The sequence below is a fragment of the Ovis canadensis genome, chromosome 3 (genome assembly GCF_042477335.2).
Source record: "Ovis canadensis isolate MfBH-ARS-UI-01 breed Bighorn chromosome 3, ARS-UI_OviCan_v2, whole genome shotgun sequence".
Taxonomy (NCBI): Eukaryota; Metazoa; Chordata; class Mammalia; order Artiodactyla; family Bovidae; genus Ovis; species Ovis canadensis.
In genome coordinates, this window is record NC_091247.1 from 144,545,089 (window position 1) to 144,564,475 (window position 19,387).

General features: G+C 50.3%; 1 protein-coding gene across 1 annotated transcript; it reads left to right on the forward strand.

Moving 5' to 3' along the window:
• The first annotated feature begins 1,097 nt into the window (after positions 1-1,097).
• ENDOU (endonuclease, poly(U) specific) lies at positions 1,098-18,428 on the forward strand. The gene is made up of 10 exons (XM_069580910.1): positions 1,098-1,246; positions 6,001-6,123; positions 8,886-8,957; positions 9,493-9,627; positions 10,288-10,459; positions 11,056-11,255; positions 14,751-14,864; positions 15,484-15,590; positions 16,324-16,466; positions 17,319-18,428. Exons 1-10 carry the CDS (start codon positions 1,192-1,194, stop codon positions 17,437-17,439), a joined length of 1,242 nt encoding a protein of 413 aa, XP_069437011.1. The 5' UTR covers positions 1,098-1,191; the 3' UTR covers positions 17,440-18,428.
• The last annotated feature ends 959 nt before the right edge of the window (positions 18,429-19,387 follow it).

Consider the following 19,387-nt stretch of genomic DNA (forward strand, 5'->3'; position numbering starts at 1 on the left):
TGCAGGGCTCTTTCTGGAGAGGGCATTTCACTTAGAAGAGTTTACCTTTGTTGGGGGGGAGAGCTTGGAAGCTCTTCGTTGCTGCATCTCTACCCTTGGGCCTGGGATGATGGGAGTCCTGAGAGCCTTGTGTCTTGCGGGGTCGGTCCATGGGGGAGAGAAATGTAACAGGGATGAGGATGAAGGAGGAGGGGAAGGGTGGTCCTTCGGCAGCCTTTAAGAGGCCTCTTGCCCTCCCCAGCCTCATAAACCTGGAGCTTGGGAGAACCTAAAACAGGTAAAACCTGAGATGCTGACTCAGTAAGAGTAGAGGCCCATTTGCATATTTCAAGGATGAGGTAGCTACGTGCAGCTTGATGTAGTAAGAGCCGCACTTGTTTCTGACCCGTGTCTCCTAGATCACTCCTTCCGGTGCCCCAAACCTTGCTTGGTGGTAGTGGCGTAATCGCTAAGTCATGTCTGACTCTTGTGACCCCATGGACAGCAACCTGCCAGGTTCCTCTGTCTATGGGATTCTCTAGGCAAGAATACTGGAGTGGGTTGCCATTTCCTTCTCCAGGGGATCTTTCCAACCCAGGAATCGAACCCAGGTCTCCTGCATTGCAGGCAGATTCTTTATCCACTGAGCTACGAGGGAAGCCCAAAGCTTGCTTAAGCACTTACTATTTGTCTAACGCATAATTATCTTTTCACTATAGTCCTCAAGCTGAGCACCTGGAGTTCAAAGATGGAGCCAGTCATAGCCCCTTGGAAGGTCAGGCCCTTGGCTTTCAGGTAGGTGGATGTTTAGAGGATATCACCCAGAGACAAGCCCATGAGTTCTCACCTGGACAGAGAACCCCCCCCCCAAACTAGGCCCGAGTTGCTGTGCCTGCTTGCGTGGCCTATTTTCGAAGCTACAAACAGCTAGCATTACCTGTTCTAAACATCTGGAGTTACCTGCCTCCTTAGTCACCTTGCCTCTGGCTTCTAACAGGTGTCAGGCCCCACCTCCTCCCCACCTCCTTCCATCTGGGGTCCCTCCCTCCTCTTTTTTTCTTCCTGAAAGGATCTGGAGGCACCAGATCCACAAGGTCTGATGTCTTTAAAAGGACCAGCCTGGGCCAGAAGGCTCATTTGGGAACCGTGACATTCACGTGGACGCTAGTCAGAGCCTACCAGCCATCTCCTTCTGGCCTCCGACTGGACGCCATGAGGGCCTGTGTACCCCTGATAGTGGCCATGCTCTGCGGCCTGGCCTGGGCCGGTAAGTCACTGCTGGTGTGGATGACAGGGGTCCTGCAGAGAGCTGGGGCACCTGGGAGGGAGAGCGTGAGGGTCATGAGATAAGGGAGGGCCAGCTCTGTCCAAAAGCCTTGGATCCCCTAGACCAGGCCTGGTCTGAGGCAGGCGTTGCCTCTGGAGTAGATGGGCTGTGTGAGGGGAGCTGCAGGACTGATGGGCCAGCGCACCTTGGAAGATGAGCCCCAAACAACCCTTAGTCCAGCTTGACTTGATTTCACCAAGGTTTTATTTTCCAAGGCCACCATATGGTGTGAAGCTGGACTGTGACTGGCTGGGTTTGCGTGGCCTGGCCGCCCTTGGTCACTTCCTCTGCTACCTGGGTGAGGGGTGAGCTGTCTGGGTGGGACTTTTCCCTACGAAGCCCTAGTCAGTGGGCAGGCTCCAGGGGTAGAGCCCCCGACCAGGAGGCAGGCCACGTGGTCAGAGGACACCGTCTCGTCCCTGGTAGAGGACCTAAAGTGGAGAAAGGTCCAGGCCCCCAGGTACTAGTGGTGCAGGGATGGGACCAGTGCTGAGGACGGGAACACGTTCCTGTTCAGCAGGGGGCAGGCGCTGGTGCTGCCGTGTTAACTGGTGGTTACTGGGTGAGCAGGGAGAGTGCCAAGGGAGGGGGCTGAGCTGAGGGGTGTTGGGGAAGCCTCCTCTGCCCAGAGGAGAAAGAATCTGAGCTGGATACACATTGCACCCCACCAGGGTGTTCCTACACAGGACTGTCATAAGGATTAAATAAGACAATATATCAGAAGCACCCTACATGGAATGATGTCTCCAAGAATGGGTCTTTGATTATGATTGTGATTATAAATTGTCATTTAGTCACTCAGTCATGCCTGACTGTGACCTCATGGACTGTAGGTCACCAGGCTCCTCTCTCCATGGGATTTCTCAGGCAAGAATACCAGAGCTGGGTGCTACTTCCGTCTCCATGGGATCTTCCTGACCCAGGGATTGAACCTGAGTCTCCTGCACTGGCAGGCAGATTCTTTACCCCTGAGCCACCAGGGAAGCCCGTAATGTAAATACATATAAGATCATGTATATTTTACCTGTATTATAATATATTAATCATATTAATATGATATAATAAATATTTATTTATGTAAAATAATTTATATAAATACAGACTTTAGTCTCGCAATCATTTCCCATGAGGTTTTGGGTAAGGAGACCACCAAAGAAACTAAATGAAAAGACTTCGGAGGGGGAAGTCATTTCCAGGCCTCCCCACTTGCTGGGATGCTGTACCTCCACTCCTGCACACGGGGCAGAGCAGCCGGGCCCGGGTGGTACAGAGCTCGTGGTAGAGAGGGAGGGAGGGTGTAGAGCTTCAGGGTTAGTGTGAAGCAGTGGCCGTGGGGTTGGGGCATCCCAGTCTCAGGAGATGAGAGCAACTGGAGGCATTCAGTCCCTGGGGGGTACTGCTGAGGGCAGACGCAACAGTGGCTTCAGAAAGGCAAGGTGGAGCCCTTGCCCCTGGGGCTGGTGGTCTGATCCTGCTGCGGGACTGATGGAGAAGTCAGGGTCCAGTGGGTGATGCCTCCTTCTTTCCTAAAGTGGGAGAAAGGGGCTCGGTTCTTGTCTGTCTTCTGCCAACATCTCAGAACTTAGATGCGAGTACGAATAGCATGGGAGCCAGTCTTAGGTCCTCAGTTATTTCAGGTGAACTGAGGCTGGGAGTGAATCATCTTGGTGGGCTAGATCTCCATGGAAACAGCACCTGGGGCCCCCAGAGAAGCATGGATGTAGGATTCCCTAAACATCAGAGGGGCGGAGCACTGTCATACAGGGGACACTCAGGCTTGGGACCAAGTTTCTTGATGGGCAGTACGGATGGGGGTGGGCATTCTGGCACATTTGCGTTTTGGAGTGTTTAGAGAAATTTAGCATTTCATGTAGGGATTGTTGGCCAGAGGTGGGGGTGGGGTGGGTGATAAGCTCTGTGAAGCTTTGTTGATAAGCTCTGTGAAGGTAAAGATAGGCCAAAATAGAGTACGAAAAAAAAGAGTTAGAGAGATGAGCAAGAGTGTTACTGGAGCAGTGATTCAGGTGCCTGGCTGAAGAGCGAGGTGTACACAGAGAGTTTGTGTGGATCGGAGCTGCGGGCTGGGAGCACTGGAGTAAGTAATCATGGTGACTAGTCCCCAGAGGGTCCCCAGAACAGATACAGCAGAGAGGCCTATGAGGAAAAGTCTCTCCCACCCCCTCCCCATCCCCTCACACCCCAAGGTCCTCTTAAAGCAGATGGTCAGGTTTACAAGGAAGTGTGAAGGATCTCTGGCTCGGGGTTTCCAGGGATGACAAAGCTCTTGAATAGAGATGAAAGAGTTCACTCAGCCAGGGCCAGTGCGGGGTGTCCTCCTGAGCTCTACAGAGCTGATCATTCACTTGCAGCCCTTCTCAACTGGCGCCAGCTGCTGGACTGGAGTGAATTCCTTCCTTGGACTCTGCTGATCTGGCCCATTTAAGAAGGTTGTCCTGATTTGTCTGAGTTCTCTCCCTTTGGATTCTGGGTGTACTGCCAGGCTAACTGAGCAGGCAGCTGACACAGCTTTCCTCCTGGGCTGAAAACTTCTCCTTAAGTTCTTTGCATGTGGGCTCCAAGGGAGCATCACTTAAGATTCAGGGGGCGTTCCCCTGGGCTTGGATGGACGAGTGGCCTTGACCCGGTCTTCTCTAGGGATGATTCACTGGCTCTGCCTTTCTGGCCACTTTGGAGGCCCTTTACGTGAAGTTGCCTCAGAACCTGGGTTAACCTCGACATGATGTAAAGAACCTCTTTGATGTAAAGAACACAGACCCATAGCAATGATGTCAGCTAGAAACTGTCAGCCCAAGGGATGGCCTGGCTGAATCCCAGGGAGGCAGTCAGCTAGATCAGGCATGTAGACAGGGAAGACTGCTCCAGCCAGTCTGGACACTTACCGCCTTGAAGAAGATGGGCATGGAGTGCTGACCGCTTATTTATCTAACACTTACATGGTGCTACTGTGTCCCGCAGTGTCTTAAGTGCTTTCCAAAAAGTAACTCATTGAATTCTTATGAATATTCTATGAGATGGGCTCCATTACTGCCATACTTTTACAGAGAAGGAACCTGGGACACAGCAGGTGAAATAACTTGCCCAAGAACACGTAGCTAGAAAGCAGCAGAACTAGAATTCCAGCCTCATGCAGTTTGGTGCCAGAGTCTGGGTTCTTGGCTTCTCTGCTGTGTCATCCTCATTAGAACAGTGTAAGCCCTAATCCCAAACCAGTAACCCAGCCCATAGCCCTATCTCCACCTCCACCCTAAGCGATGCTATACCTGTGTGAAACAGCAGCCAGGACCAAAGGCAAAATTGGGATTCTTTGTCCTCTCCTGGTTTTGACACATTCCTCAACCCTGAATGTGGTTTTAGACCCACTCCTCATTCCTTATCCAGACAGCAATGCAACATTGTTATTTTTACCAGTAATTAACTCAAGCCCAAATCCTATCTGTAGCTCTTCATCTAAACCTAACAAGCCCCATCGCTGGCTCAAATTAGGTTTAAGTTTCTTCATTCATACAAATTCCAGTGTTAAATGTGACTCTGACTCTGATCTGACATTCTCTGTAACCCACAGCCTGACCCTAAACCCAGAACCCGCTAAATCCAAACCTCAGGGACCTCAAGTGGAAACAAAGGCTGTGTTATCACCCTTAAAGCCTAGAGTGGAAGGAAAGAGAGTGCAGCCAGCTTGACCTGGCTCACCCTCCTTCCACTGTCTTTGCTGTGGTGGGCTTGTTTTTTAGCAGTGGTGGTGGGTTTGTACCATTTCTTTCAAAATTTCTTGTTTTATGCCCCTTGTGACCAAAAGCTTGCTTCTGCAAGTCATTTGGCTGGAGCAAGGGATGTGGTCTGTGGTTGCATAACGGATCTTGTTCCAAAGCCCAATTCTCACCCACACCCACCTCAGTCCCCACCCTGAATGAAACTAATCCAAACACATTCCCAAGACTAGAAGAGACAGAAAGCTGTACCAAGTGGGGAAGGGGGTGCAGAGAGAGCAGGCTAAGGGGAGGGAAGAACAAAGAAGCAGAAGGTGTAAAAGGGACAGGATGAAAGGCAGGGAATGAGTCACGGGGAGAGGACAGGTGGGGTCGTTAGGACAACCGTGATCCACCGTCCTTAGCGTGACAGGGGAATGACGGTCTCTGGGGCAAGCCCAGCCCACAGACCTCTTTCTTTGGTCTCTCCGAATTTTGTAAAATTGGAAAATTTACATAAAAATGAAGGCTTCTCTTGAAAAAACAAACAAACAAACAAAAAAAAACCTGGAGGCTCTGGCAACACTCAGCCTGCATCCCAAATGGCGACAATTGGCTGGAGCTGCCAGTGGCTGCCAGTCTCAGGCAGGGCACTGTTTCTGAGTCTCTCACAGGCCCCACCTCTTTCTACTGCCTCCCTGCTCTTGACTCGCTTGTGTTACAGGTCTAGTTCCAGTAGGCATCTGAGTTTGTGGTCTTGGTCTATATTACGAACCCTGCAGTAGTCAGTGGGTGGTGAGTGATGGCTGGTGGGCAGTGCGGGAGAGGCATGGGAGGCTGTGTGTGTACTTATCCCTGGCAGCTAGTAATGACCTTTCCTGCTAGGTAAGTCCCTGGTCCCTGTCTGTGAACCCTCCTGCAGAGGGTACCCTGATGAGCAGAGTAGAATCCTCAAGGAGCTGAGTCTCTGACCTTTACTGACCGTAGGCAACAGGAAGTCATGCGCATCTCGCTGTAATGAGAGATTTGACCGGGATGCTGTCTGCCAGTGTGACCGCCGGTGTCCCCGGCACGGGGACTGCTGTGAAGACTATGAGCAGCTGTGTACAGGTGAGCCTCCTTGTGGGGTGAAGGGTCTGGGAGGTACAGCAGGCCAGGCCATGACCACATCTAGCCTGCTTGAGGGACTGCCGGCCAGGATGTCCAACTATCCAGAGCAGGGTTCCAGACTGATCACGGTGCTCAAAGGACCTGAAGAGGATTAGGATGTCCCCAACGTAAGACCCCAACTTAAAATAGAAGTCATTTACCTGGAACATTTGTCTGAACTATTAGTATTAATATCTGGAAAGTTTAAGGAATTGAAAAAAATTGAAAAGATGAAAATATGATTTTAGCATATATGACATTACCAATTATTATTTGCAAAAGTAAACAAATGGTAGTGATCATTCCCAACTTGCACGCCACCAGGAAGAACACAGAGTGTCAATGACCGTCACAATTTACACCACTCTTGCTATCACAGGGCTTCCCTGGTAGCTCAGACGGTAAAGAATCTGCTTGCAATATGGAAGCCTCAGGTCTGATCCCTGGGTCGGGAAGATCCCCTGGAGAAGGGAATGGCTACCCATTCCAGTATTCTTGCCTGGAGAATCCCATGGACAGAGGAGCCTGGCAGAATACAATCCATGGGGTCGCAAAGAGTCGGACACAACTGAGCGGCTAACACTTTCGCTTTTCCTATCACGAGTGGACTGGGTGGCTGCTCATCATTCCTAGGCCAAGGGTTAAGCGGGACAAGTACCACCCTCAAAAGCCAGTTCTGCTGTTCCGACTACCCAGTTTTAAATTTGAAAAACTCATTTAGAATAACTCCCTTATTTTGGTGCTTCCCATGTTTTAGACACCTAGGTAAATGGTCTTCTGCTAAGTTTACTGTCCAATTGTATGCCCTGACTCCCAGCTTGGAAAACATGGTCACTGGAGCCCTGGTACCTAACGGCCAGCTGCATACAGTTGTGTGTGTTGTGTTCTGCGCAAGAGCCTCTGATTGAGAAGGCAAGCTGAACCGAAGTTGAATCTGTATCCTTCTCGCTAAGCCACGCGTCTTGGTGAAGAGCTGTGTCTGCTGAGAGTTAGGAGTACTTTTTCCTAATCTGCCCAAGTGTGGTCTCCACTGACCCAGCCATGTGCCGTCAGAGGTGCTTCCAGCCTAAGGAACGCTAATTCGATTTGCACAAAAACGCCAGTGGACTAGCAGTTCAGGTCCAGGCAGGGAAACCCAGGCCCAGAGCTCAGTGCCAGAATCAGACCCTCATTCAGCAGACACAGGGTGGCTTGTTCACCGTGGACCATCAGCTTGCCGTGTCAACATTCTCAGCTTAGCAACCATTCATCCCTGTCCCTGATGTGCAACTCAGAGCCCTTTTCCTATAAAAAATATATTATAAATGATGGTTGAGACCCTAGATTAGCTCACAGAAATCTATTCAGCATAAAGTGTGGCTGAGTTAAGAACCCTGTGGATTGTCAGCATTAACGCAGGCTGGCAGAAAGCAAGTGATTGGAGAGGTTTGTTGACAGTGAATAACCTGCCCCATGGTTCTGATGGGCTTCCCAGGTGGTGCTAGTGCTAAAGAACCCACCTGCCAATGTAGGAGACTTAGGAGACGCGGGTTCGATCCCTAAATGGGGAAGATCTCCTGGAGGAGGGTATGGCAACCCACTCCAGGATTCTTGCCTGGAGAATCCCAAAGACAGAGGAGCCTGGCAGGCTACAGTCCATGGGGTCGCAGAGTTGGACACGACTGAAGCGACTTAGCACACAAACATGGGTCTGACGGTAATAACCCATACCATGTGGTGAACAAAATAACAGATTAAGAAGCACTTTGTCATAGTGTTGGCTTTGAGCGGTGGGCAGGGGGTGGAATTTATTCCACTCTGATGAGAGAGGAGCTGAGTCCCCAGGTCATGCCTTCCTCTTCCTCCCCACCCCCACTCCATCCTTCTCTGCCTAGAGCCCCGGCTGCAGTCAATCTCCTTGCAGGCAGGGGGGTGGGGCACAGTAGAAATGTGCCTTTCTGAACGCCCTTCCCCCAAATGCAGCCTTTGTGGCCATTGCCAAGTGCAACTGTGAAGAAAGAAGGGAAGTTGGTAACTCAGGAAACAGTTCTTATTCCCTGAGGCCTGGGAGAAGTTCACCCTTGAACCTGGGAGTTATTATAGGTAAGGGACGTTCCTAAGTGAGGGCCTTGTCATTTGGGGGATTCAAGCCTATCCATCTATCAATTTATATTAAAGAAAAGTCATACCAACCTCAGAGTTTTCATCTCAGAAGGGACCACTTTTTGTCCCCACTCCCGTTTTTACGGGTGAGCACAGAGAATACCAGGCTTCCCTGGTGGCTCAGTGGTAAAGAATCTGCCTGCCAAAGCAGGAGATGTGGGTTTGATCCCTGGGTTGGGAAGATCCCCTGGAGAAGAAATGGTAGCCCACCTGGAGAATTCTATGGACAGAGGAGCCTGGTGGGCCACAGTCCACGGGGTTGCAAAAGAATCGGAGATGACTTTGTGACCGAACAACAACACTGAGTACCAGAAGGGTAAATGGTGAGGAGGGTCATAGGGTAAATGGTGAGGAAGGTCATGCCTGGGGGTGTTCTTTCATGTTTCAGAATGGTTTTCAATCCCCCTCCGTCTCACATTTTCTATTTTTCTCCTCCTTCACCTGGTACTTGTTTACTGTACCTGAGCCCCGGTTTTGTATTTCTTTCCACTGCACATGCTTGGTTGGGAGGACTGAAAACCAGGGATAAAGAGGAGGGGCCCCTTGGGGATGACTGGTGACTTTACTTCTCTGACCTACAGCTGAAGAGAATCCCATAGAACCAGAGCCATTCCTGGAGCTGGAAGAGGAGACGGAGGGTGCCCCGGCTAGCAGTGAGTCTGCCGCTGGGGGGCCTTTGGGAAAGGACAAGGGACACGGGATGGGGCAAGGAGAGGTGAGCCATGTCAAAGGTGAGCAATAGGCCCGGGCCTAAGCCAGCCAGGACCCCAAATCTAGCACCTGGAGGTGGTGAGGGGCTCACTGGACTCTTGAGGCCTGGGCAGGAGGAAGCCCTGGGGGCCTCAGTGAGCTGAGGGGGTAGGCAGGAAAGAGTCTGCAGCCTGCAAGAGGGAGAGGGAGGGTTAAGAGATTTTATTTTTAGAGAGGGAAGATTATAAAAACAACAGGCCAGAAAGGAGAGTTCAGCATCAGAAAGGACTTCCTGACTGTGAAGGGTGTGCACCAATTAAGCTTGTTTGTTTTCCTTCCCTGGAGTTCTTTAATAGGAAGCAGGAGAGCGAGGATGGTAGGGGGGTGGGGATTGAGGGGCTGGCAGTGGGCTGGGGGAGGGGGCATGGCCTGGCCGCTGACACGACAGAGCGACCCCTAGCGGTCTGGTCAGGACACACCTCCTCTCTGTCTTCTCAGGCTTGTACTTGGCACCCAGCTCCTGCCAGGGCCGCTGCCTGGAGGCCTTCGACAAGCACCACCCATGCCACTGTAATGCCCGCTGCCCAGAGTTTGGAAACTGCTGCGAGGATTTTGAGAGCCTGTGTGGCCGTGGTCAGTCTCCCGCTCCCTTCAGCATAGCCCTGGAGGCGGGGGGACTCTAGAGCAATGGTTCTCCAAGCGTGGCCCCTGGACCAGTAGCATGAGCATAATCTGGGAATTTATTAGACGTGGAAGCTCTAGGGCTCAGTCCAGATCCACAGAATCAGAAACTCTGGGGTCGGGCCCACTGATATGTTTTCACAAACCCTCCAAATGATCCTGATGCTTGCCAAAGTGCAAAAACCTTCCTAGTGGCAGGGGACCGTGTGGGTATTTTGTGCTAAGTGTAAGGATCCTTTAGGCTCTTAGGGCTTCCCTGGGTGGCTCAGACGGTTAAGAATCTGCCTGCAATGCAGGAGCCCTGGGTTCAATCCCTGGGTTGGGAAGGTCCCTTGGAGAAGAAATGGCTACCCACTCCAGTACTGTTGCCTGGAGAGTTCCACGGACAGAGGAACCTGGTGAGCTACAGTCCATGGGGTCGCAAAGAGTTGGACGCGACTGCGGGACTAACAGGCTCTAGGCCACTGCCCTGCCGTCACTAGGGTGCCCGACTGCAGCCCCCTCCCCTGATGCTGGCTCCTGGAAGGTACCTGAGCGGGGATGTTCGCAGATAGCTACCTGCCTCCTGGCCTCCATCGAGCTCTGAGATACCCCTCCCCCAATTCCTCTCAGAGGGCTTCTCCCACAGCAGCGATGCCATAAGCAAGGAGGAACTGCAGAGTGTCTCTGAGAAGATCTATAGTGCAGACACCAACAAAGCCCGGAAGGAAGACATCGTTCTCAACAGCCAAAACTGCATCTTGCCCTCAGAGACCAGAGACCAAGTAGACCGCTGCCCAGAGCCGTGAGTTCCCTGAACGCCTCTTCCAGCAAAGCTTCTCCCCGAGTTTTGCCTCCTTTGGTGCCTCAGCTCTTTTCTCCTAAGGCAGGTAGGATAGAAGGCAGAGGGGAAACTGGTTCTCTGGAGACATATAAAGCCGGCCTGAGGGCCTGTGGGCATCCATGTGGAAGGGTTTCTGAGCTTTCCCAGGTGGCACTAGTGCTAAAGAGCCTGTCTGCCAGTGCAGGAGACTTAAGAGGTGTGGGTTCTGTCCCTGAGTCGGGAAGATCCCCTGGAGAAGGAAGTGGCAACCCACTCCACTATTCTTGCTTGGAGAATCCCATGGACAGAGGAGCTTGGCAGGCTACAGTCCATGGGGTTGCAAAGAGTCAGACATGATAGAAGCAACTTAGGATAGATGGATTGGCTGAAAATAGAACTGACCTTCCAAGAGATGAAGTGGAGAAAAGAGTGACCTCATGCATTGTCCCCAAGAGTATCTGAGGGCCCCACTCTGCCTCTGGACCCAGTCCTCACATGCCTGCCCTGCATCTGGACATTCTGGAGTGTTTCTGCTCCATGTCCAGGCCTCTCACTGGGCCTCACTCTACCTCCCCAAGGCTCTTCACATATGTCAATGAGAAGCTCTTCTCTAAGCCGACCTATGCCGCCTTCATCAACCTCCTCAACAACTACCAGCGGGCCACGGGCCGCGGGGAGCACTTCACAGCCCAGGAGCTGGCTGAGCAGGACACCTTCCTCAGAGAGATCATGAAGACGGCTGTCATGAAGGAACTCTACGGCTTCCTCCACCAGCAGAGTGAGTGAGGCGGTGAGGCCTCCCCCTAGGCCCGCGAGGGAGGTCATGCTGAGGACTCGGGGTGTGCCTGCCGGGGACGGGGCTCCATGATGGGCAGGTTAGGAGAGCAGGTGAGGATTTAGGTGGAGGCCAGTGTACACCTGGGAGGGGGCAGGGAAGTGGCCAGAGAGAGGAGCCCACAGACTCCAGCAGGAGCTGAAGAATCCTCTGCCTGGCTTGGGAGTCATCATGTCTTTTAACCTAATCTCAGCACTAGGGGGCTTCCCTGGTGGCTCAGACGGTAAAGAATCTGCCTGCAATGCAGGAAACGATTCTATCCCTAGGTCGGGAAGAACCCCTGGAGAAGGGAATGGCAAGCCACTCCAGTATTCTTGCCTGGAGAATCCCACGGACAGAGGAACCTGATGGGCTACAGTCCATGGGGCCGCAAAGAGTGGACACCACTGAGCGGCTAACACTTTCACTTTCTTTCAGCCACCTCGTTTATCCTCCATGCGTATGTCAGTCTCAGGGTTCACTGCAGGCTGTGAGTCACCCCCCCACCCCGCCCCCTCAGTGGACCCCAGGCTCAGCACCATTTTCCAGGCAGGAAGAGTCCCTGTCCCTGCTCCTCTCTCAGGCAATAAGTCCAGGAAGGAGGCCAGCCCACTTCACTTTTTTTTTTTTTGCTGGGGAAGCAGCAACAGAAAATCAACAAAGGTTCAGAGTAGGAAGTTTTACCGGGAAGGGTTCTGGCTGGAACAGTTCCAATAGAGATACATTCGAATCAGACCAAAAATGGCTTGGGCCTCAGGGCTTCTTGGCACGGGGTGTGTTTGTTAGTGTCCTCCGAATTCCTTCCCTGAACTCCAGGCAGCCGGGCCTGGCCTGGGGGCGGCTCCAGCCAGGTCGTCCCTTGCAGGCGGGGCGGAGGATGGCCTCTGCTCAGACACCGCATTCCATCCTTGGGTGGCCTGGTTAAGTTAGTAACTTTGTTTAGGTAAAGCCAGTGACACACAAGCAAACCCTAAGGAAGAGGGCGTGATCCTGCACTGCCCCCTGGTGTCCTCTTTGTGGTAAACATGTGAGAGGGTTTTGGAGGTGGAGACAGCCCTACTGCAGGCTCTTCCACTGCTCACCCAGTCTTCCCTTCTCTCCCTATCCAAATCCCACTTCTTCAAGTTCCAGCTCACATTCTACCTCGTTACGAAGCTGCACTCGCCGCAGCTTGCGGCAAGGGTTTGGACTCTGTCTTAAAATACCTTTGGAGCAGAGAGACTTGCTTTCACTTGTTAATGAAGCAAGTGACCCTGGGCCCTTTGACCCTTGGACCCTGTCTGAGCCTTGTCTGTGCAGTGGGGTCTTGGGAAACTGATGCATGGAAAGTACTCAGTGAAAAGCAGTCGTCATTCAGACTGTGAAGCTGTTCTCTGTTACATCGTATATTTTTATTTTTTTAAACTAATTTTTATTGGAGTATAGTTGCTTTCTAATGTAGTGTTAGTTTCTACTGTACAGCAAAGTGAATCAGCTATATGGTATGTCATGTATCTTTAGTCTTGCTTTCCAACTATGTTTTAAGTCCTTGAAAGGAGGGAATATGTCTGGTACATCTTCTATGCCCCCTCTCACAATTCTAGGCAGTAAACCGTTGGTATTTGATGGCTCCCTAATTCAGATCCCCAGCCCTGACCTTTCCTTTGGGTCTCACTGGCCTTTTTGACATCTCCACCTGCCTAACTGGCATCTACTCAGAGCTTAGTGTAAAGAGAACTCACAGTTCCTGCCTCTTCCTCCAGACAGACCCGCTCCTTTCTCAGCCTTCCTCATCTCATTAATAGTTCCATAATTCATCCAGCTGCCTGTGCCCAAAGCCCAGGAGTTATATTTGATTCTTCTCTTTATGTCACCACTCTCCACCCCCATTTCCTCCACCAGGAATTGTTGTTGTTGTTCAGTTGCTAAGTCCTGTCTGATTATGTGATCCTATGAACTGCAGTACACCAGGCTTCCCTATCCTTCACCATCTCCTGGAGTTTGCTCAGTTCATGCCCACTGAGACAGTGATGCCATCCAACCATCTCATCCTCTGCTGCCTCCTTCTCCTCCTGCCCTCAACCTTTCCCAGCATCAGGATCTTTTCCAGTGAGCCAGCTCTTCATATCAAGTGGCCAATTAATGGGGCTTCAGCATCAGTCCTTCCAATGGATATTCAGGGTTGACTTCCTTTAGGATTGACTTCCTTTAGGATTGACTGGTTTGATCTCCTTGTAGTCCAAGGGACTCTCAAAAGTCTTCTCCAGCACCACAATTCAAAGGCATCAATTCTCTGGTGCTCAGCCTTCTTTATGGTCCAACTCTCACATCTGTACATGACTACTGGAAAAGCCACAGCTTTGACTATACGGACCTTTGTTGGCAAAGTGATGTCTCTGCTTTTTAATGTGTTGTCTAGATTTCTCAACTTTTCTTTCAAGGAGTAAGCATCTTTTAATTTCATGGCTGCAGTCACTGTCAGCAGTGATTTTGGAGTCCAAGCCTGATACCACTCTGACATGAAGAATCAATGTGAGAATTGAAAGCAGTTAAAACAGTGCCAGGAGAAGGCAATGGCACCCCACTCCAGTACTCTTGCCTGGAGAATCCCGGGGACAGAGGAGCCTGGTGGGCTGCAGTCCATGGGGTCGCTAAGAGTTGGACACAACTGAGCGACTTCACTTTTATTTTTTACTTTCATGCACTGGAGAAGGAAATGGCAACCCACTCTAGTGTTCTTGCTCGGAGAATCCCAGGGATGGAGGAGCCTGGTGGGCTGCTGTCTATGGGGTTGCACAGAGTCGGACACGATTGAAGCAACTTAGCAGCAGCAGCAGTTCTATGCCAGGCACATAGAACATAGTAACTCTAAAATACTTTTGTTATTATTACTGTTTGATCAAGCTCCAACCCTTGTATGCTGACTTCTGACTGCCTCTCAGACCCCCTCTTCCCACCACTCTCCCCTCTTGCTCACTGTGCTTCCCCATGTAGACTCTTAGCTCTCTGACCACCAAGTTCAAGGCATCCTGGAGCCTTTGCACCTGCTGTTTCTTCTACGTGTAAGCATGTCTCTCCCAGGTCTTTGTACAGCTGACTCCTTATCCTTCGGATCTCTGATTAGTGCCTTCTCAGAGGCGTTTCTGGCTTTCTAGAAGAGCACCTCATCCCCACCGCCAGTCATCATGGGATAATCTCCTTTGTTTTCTTCACAGCACTTATCTGAAATCATCCTGTTTATTTGTTTATCATTTGTGTCCTCCACTGGAATGTAAACTATAAAGTCAGGGATCTGGTCCTTGTGATTCTCTGCTGAATCCTCAGCCTTCAGGTCTGGGCCTGGCACAAGACAGGTGCCCCGAAGATAATTGCTAAACAAACACCTGCCTCTTGTCGAGTTGGGAAAGATGGCCCTTCCTTGCTTCCCAAGACCTGGCCCTGCCTTCCCCTCTCCTAAGTCTTCTGTGCTCCTCTCCCCAGACCGCTACAGCTCGGAACAGGAGTTCGTCAGTGACCTAAAAAACATGTGGTTTGGGCTGTATTCCAGAAGCAAAGAAGAGAGGGACTCAAGTGGCTTTGAGCACGTCTTCTCAGGTGGGATTACTCTGCTTGGGAAGAAAGAGGTGGAGGAATGAAGAGGGACGCTTCCCTCAGGCATGGGGCAGTGTCCACACGGATGAATCAGCAGCCATACCAGCTCGCAGGCCAAGAGGGAGGGGACTGAGGAGCCATTCTTGAGGACCGGTCTCCTCTGGAGTATCTGAGGGAGAAAGAAGCCCAGATACTGGGGCTCCCAACGAGCACACATAGGAAGGGAGATGCCTTTGAGGCCATGGTTGTCTACCTGTCAGTGGTCCTTTGCTTCCAGCGTTTGGCCGGCTGCTTCCCAAGAAGACCACGTTCTTTTCCTGCACTGCCACACCCCGCCAAGCTCCCACCAAAACTGGCCTGTTCCTAGGGAAATGGCTAGAGGATCTTAGATTGGTCCAGGGTCAGCCAGGGGAAGAAACTCTCCCGAAGGGCTTGAGCTGAAATGATGGTTGGGGTAGGGGAAGCTTCCAGAGCTGAGAATTAGGGATGTGAGGGCCTCCAGGAAGTTGGGGTGGACATCCTAGGAGTCAGAGACTAGAGAAGGGGGACAGCCTTGGCATGGGAGTAGGGAAAGAGGGTGGAGGGGAGGCCCAGATCACCCACCCTGATCTCTTTATCATAGGTGAAGTCAAAAAAGGCAAGGTCACTGGCTTCCATAACTGGATCCGTTTCTACATGCAAGAGAAGGAGGGCCTGGTGGACTATTACAGTCACATCTATGATGGGCCTGTGAGTACTGATGCTGACCTCATAGGCTGGAAAAGCCTTGTTAGCACCCAGACTTTTTGTCCTCATTCTGCATTCTGAACAGGCAGGCTTGTCTCTTACCCTGACCCTCTTGGCAGCCCATCTGGGATTGTGTATATGACTTTCCTATTTGCTGGAAAGTAGGTCTATCCAGCCAGCATGCTTCCAAACAGTGAGGGCTCCCGAGGCGCAGGGGGCAGGAGGGGACAGAGGGCATCCTCTGTGGATGGAAAAGTGTAGGAGGGGAGGATTCTCAGAAAGGAAAATCAAAGATATGCAAATACCAGCTGCCTGAATTTCCTTAGAATGTGGAGTCAGCTGAAGTTTCAGTCTGGCTAGTCTGAGTTAAATTTCTTATATTTTTATAAACCTTTGCTGCCCTAAGTCTGGAAACAATTTGGGGACACTAAACTGTCTTCCTCTTCCACGTGTGAAGGTTCCTGGGAACAGTTATGTCCCTGCTCCCCTGGCATTGGGCATATGGATTCTGACTCTGGCCTTCCTGGGAGAAGTGAGATGGTGGTTCCAAACAGAGGGTTTGAGCGGAACTCAGGCCCCTTAGCAGGCAGGATGCTTCTTCTGTTGACTTAGAGAATTCACTCTCCCCAGAAAGCTCACATGGACCCCCACGGGCCCCCGACACATCCTGGCCACCCCTGTCTCTGACTGTGTTGGGGCACTCACCAGACCCTCTTTGCCATCCTTCTCTCTGCAGTGGGATTCTTACCCCGACGTGCTGGCCATGCAGTTCAACTGGGATGGGTACTACAAGGAAGTGGGTTCAGCTTTCATTGGCAGCAGCCCTGAGTTTGAGATGGCGCTCTACTCTCTGTGCTTCATTGCCAGGCCAGGCAAAGTGTAAGTCCTGGCGGCCCAGGAGGGTGTGGGCAAATCGCTGCTCTGGGGCTCAGTTTTCTCTCTTGGATTGTGAAGCTGTTGATGAGATCAGTCACATGGCTGCCAAGCTTCATCCCAGCAACAGACCTATGTCCCCTCCTTCACCAAGCGCAATCTTATGCAGGAGCTTAATGTGTCACACAGCTAGACATGGGACTGCCCTGGGGCTGCAAGCCTCTCTAGACTCTTCACAGGTAGCACTAGTGGTAAAGAACCCACCTGCCAATGTAGGTGACCTGGGTTCGATGTCTGGGTTGGAAAGATCCTCTGGAGGAGCTCATGACAGCCCACTCCAATATTTCTGCCTGGAGAATCCCATGGACAGAGGAGCCTGGTTGGCTACCGTCCATAGGACTGCAAAGAGTCGGACATGACTGAAGTGACGGAACACGCAGGGAAGCCTCCCTACTTGGCGCCTGAGGCTGCTTGGGGGACTCTGGAGTCCCAGAGAGCACAGCTGGAAACCAAGGGTCTCGTCTTCCCTAACATCTGAAGACTCTGGGTCTAACCACTTCTGAAACCCTAAGCAAACATTTCATTTCTGGGGGTTTCAGCTCTAGAGTTGGATTTGAGAATATTCCTCTAGGAAAGATGAGAAGCAGTATTCTTTAAGAAGATAGAAAATAAGACAGATTTTGAAAGGGCGCTCTACATGTGGGGAGCTGGAGGCAGTGGCTGAAGCAAGCTGTGGCAGCTCCCCTAAAGGGTAAGACAAGGTAGAGCCCTTCTGCATGGGCTAAACTCAGTCCTTCCAGCCTGGAGATGGAGGTGGAGTGAAGCAAGTCCCTATTATTCGGTGATCTCTCCCCACAGGTGCCAGTTGAGCCTGGGTGGACATCCCTTGGCCATCCAGACCTATACTTGGAACAAGTCAACCTATGGAAATGGCAAGAAGTACATCGCAACAGCCTATGTGGTGTCCTCCATCCATTAGAGTTTCAAGCCAGAAAGGCATATGAGGGCAGTGAGAGGTCTTGTAGGACTGAGATGCTATTTTCTCTGCACTGGAGGGTATGGGATTAGAGGAGACTGGAAGGAATTCCCCAATCCAGAAACATTCCTATGGGAAAGAAGGAAACTATACAAGTTAGAAAAACAGTCAAATCTTTGTCCTCCAGCACTTTAGAAATAGAAGGATGGGACCCTCCATAGCTCTTTGCCCTGAAGGGAGATGAACCATGAAGAAGGCTCTCCAGGCCTCCTGTTTCCTTTCAATGCAAAGTGAAGGGGTTTGCTCCACTTCCTCTTCTGGGGGTTGGTAAGAAGGCAAACCTGATGCTATTTTTACTGTGAAGATGTTTTCAATTGTTCTTAGGAAGAACGGCTGATAGAAATCCCAGATTAACATAATAGCTGTGTACACAGCGCTGCAAACTGTAATCACCCCTGTACTGGGCCTTCAAAGAAATCAGGCTGTGGAGATCGAGGGCAGGTGTTCGGTCTTTCCGAGGGTTGTAACACTCGCAGAACAGGGTCTGTGAGAGGGTAAGGGCTGATGCAGTGAGCAGGCTGGAGAGGGAGTAGACTCCTCCAGGCCTGATTTTTTTTTTTGCAGCTAGGTAACTGCATCAAGAAACTTCCTATTTGTAGATATTAAGTGCAGTTACAGAATTGAATTTTGATCCCAAAGAGTTTTTATTTTTATTTTTCCAAAGAGTTTTTAGAAGAGTTTCCCTCATAGGAAGATTCTACATCAGAAGAAGAAAGGAACCTATAGTTTGGTATCACTAACATAATTATAAGTCTCATTCAGCAGCCAAAATTTGCATAAGCTCCAAAATGGAAGACAGGGAGACTGGGGCTCCCTATTTCAACTTCAATCATGCATTTCTCCCTACCCGCACTGGGGACCAAATGCTGTCCCACAGAGTGAGGCTTTAGAGTCTTGTGTCTCCAATTAAAGTCATTTAAGAAAACTTGAAATCTTTCTCGTCTTTGTATATGGCCCCCTTGAACTGCTTGGGGAAAGAGTGTCAAAGAAGAAATAAGTGAAGATAAAACTTTTATTTTATGATTCTTAAGTGATCTAACAGATAACAGTTTATTCAAGATAATAATAGCAACAATGTATTTGATTATGTAAACTTATCTGTGACAGGTAAAAGGGGACTTCCCTGGTGGCTCAGATGGTAAAGTATCTGTCTACAATGCGGGTAAAAGGGACAGAGGAAGGAACTATTTTGTCATTATAAAGTACTCACAATATCCATGTAGTGGCATAGTGTTATTTGAAAGTGGGCATGGATTAGTTGTAAATGTGTATTGCAAACTATGGCAACCACTATAGAAGTTAAAAATATGTATAACTGACATGCTAAGAAAGGAGAGAAAATAAAATCATATAAAATACTCAAAAGCATAAAAGGCAGGAAGAGTAGAAGACATAATTAGGAACAAAGAGCAAGGGCAACAAACAGAAGACTGTAATGAATATGGCAGATATTAGCCCAGCTATGTCAGTAATCACTTTGAATGTCAATGTTCTACATGTACTAATTAAAAAACAGAGATTGGGTGAATCAAAAACTGAGACCTAACTATGTCATCTACAGGAAATCCACTTTAAAATGGATAAAGAAAAATATACCATGATAATACTAATCAAAAGAAAGATCAAACCTGTACACCCTCAATTGGAAGTGCAGCATTTTAACCACTGGACTGCCAGGGAAGTCACTGTAATGCTTTTTTAGATATAACAGCAAAGGCACAATCCATGAAAGGAAAAACCGATAACCTATACTTCATTAACAATAAACACTTAAAATAAAACCTGCATGATCAGGACTTCTCTAGTGGTCCATTGGCTAAGACTCCTCGCTCCCAGTGCAGGGCCCTGGGTTTAATCCCTGGCCTGGCAACCAGATCCCACATGCTGCAAC

Coding starts and splice junctions, on each gene's coding strand:
- ENDOU (XM_069580910.1), top strand. CDS start 1,192: ATGAGGGCCTGTGTACCCCTGATAGTGGCCATGCTCTGCGGCCTGGCC. Junction 11,256..14,750: donor CGGCTTCCTCCACCAGCAGA/GTGAGTGAGGCG, acceptor TCCTCTCCCCAG/ACCGCTACAGCTCGGAACAG. Junction 15,591..16,323: donor GTCACATCTATGATGGGCCT/GTGAGTACTGAT, acceptor TTCTCTCTGCAG/TGGGATTCTTACCCCGACGT.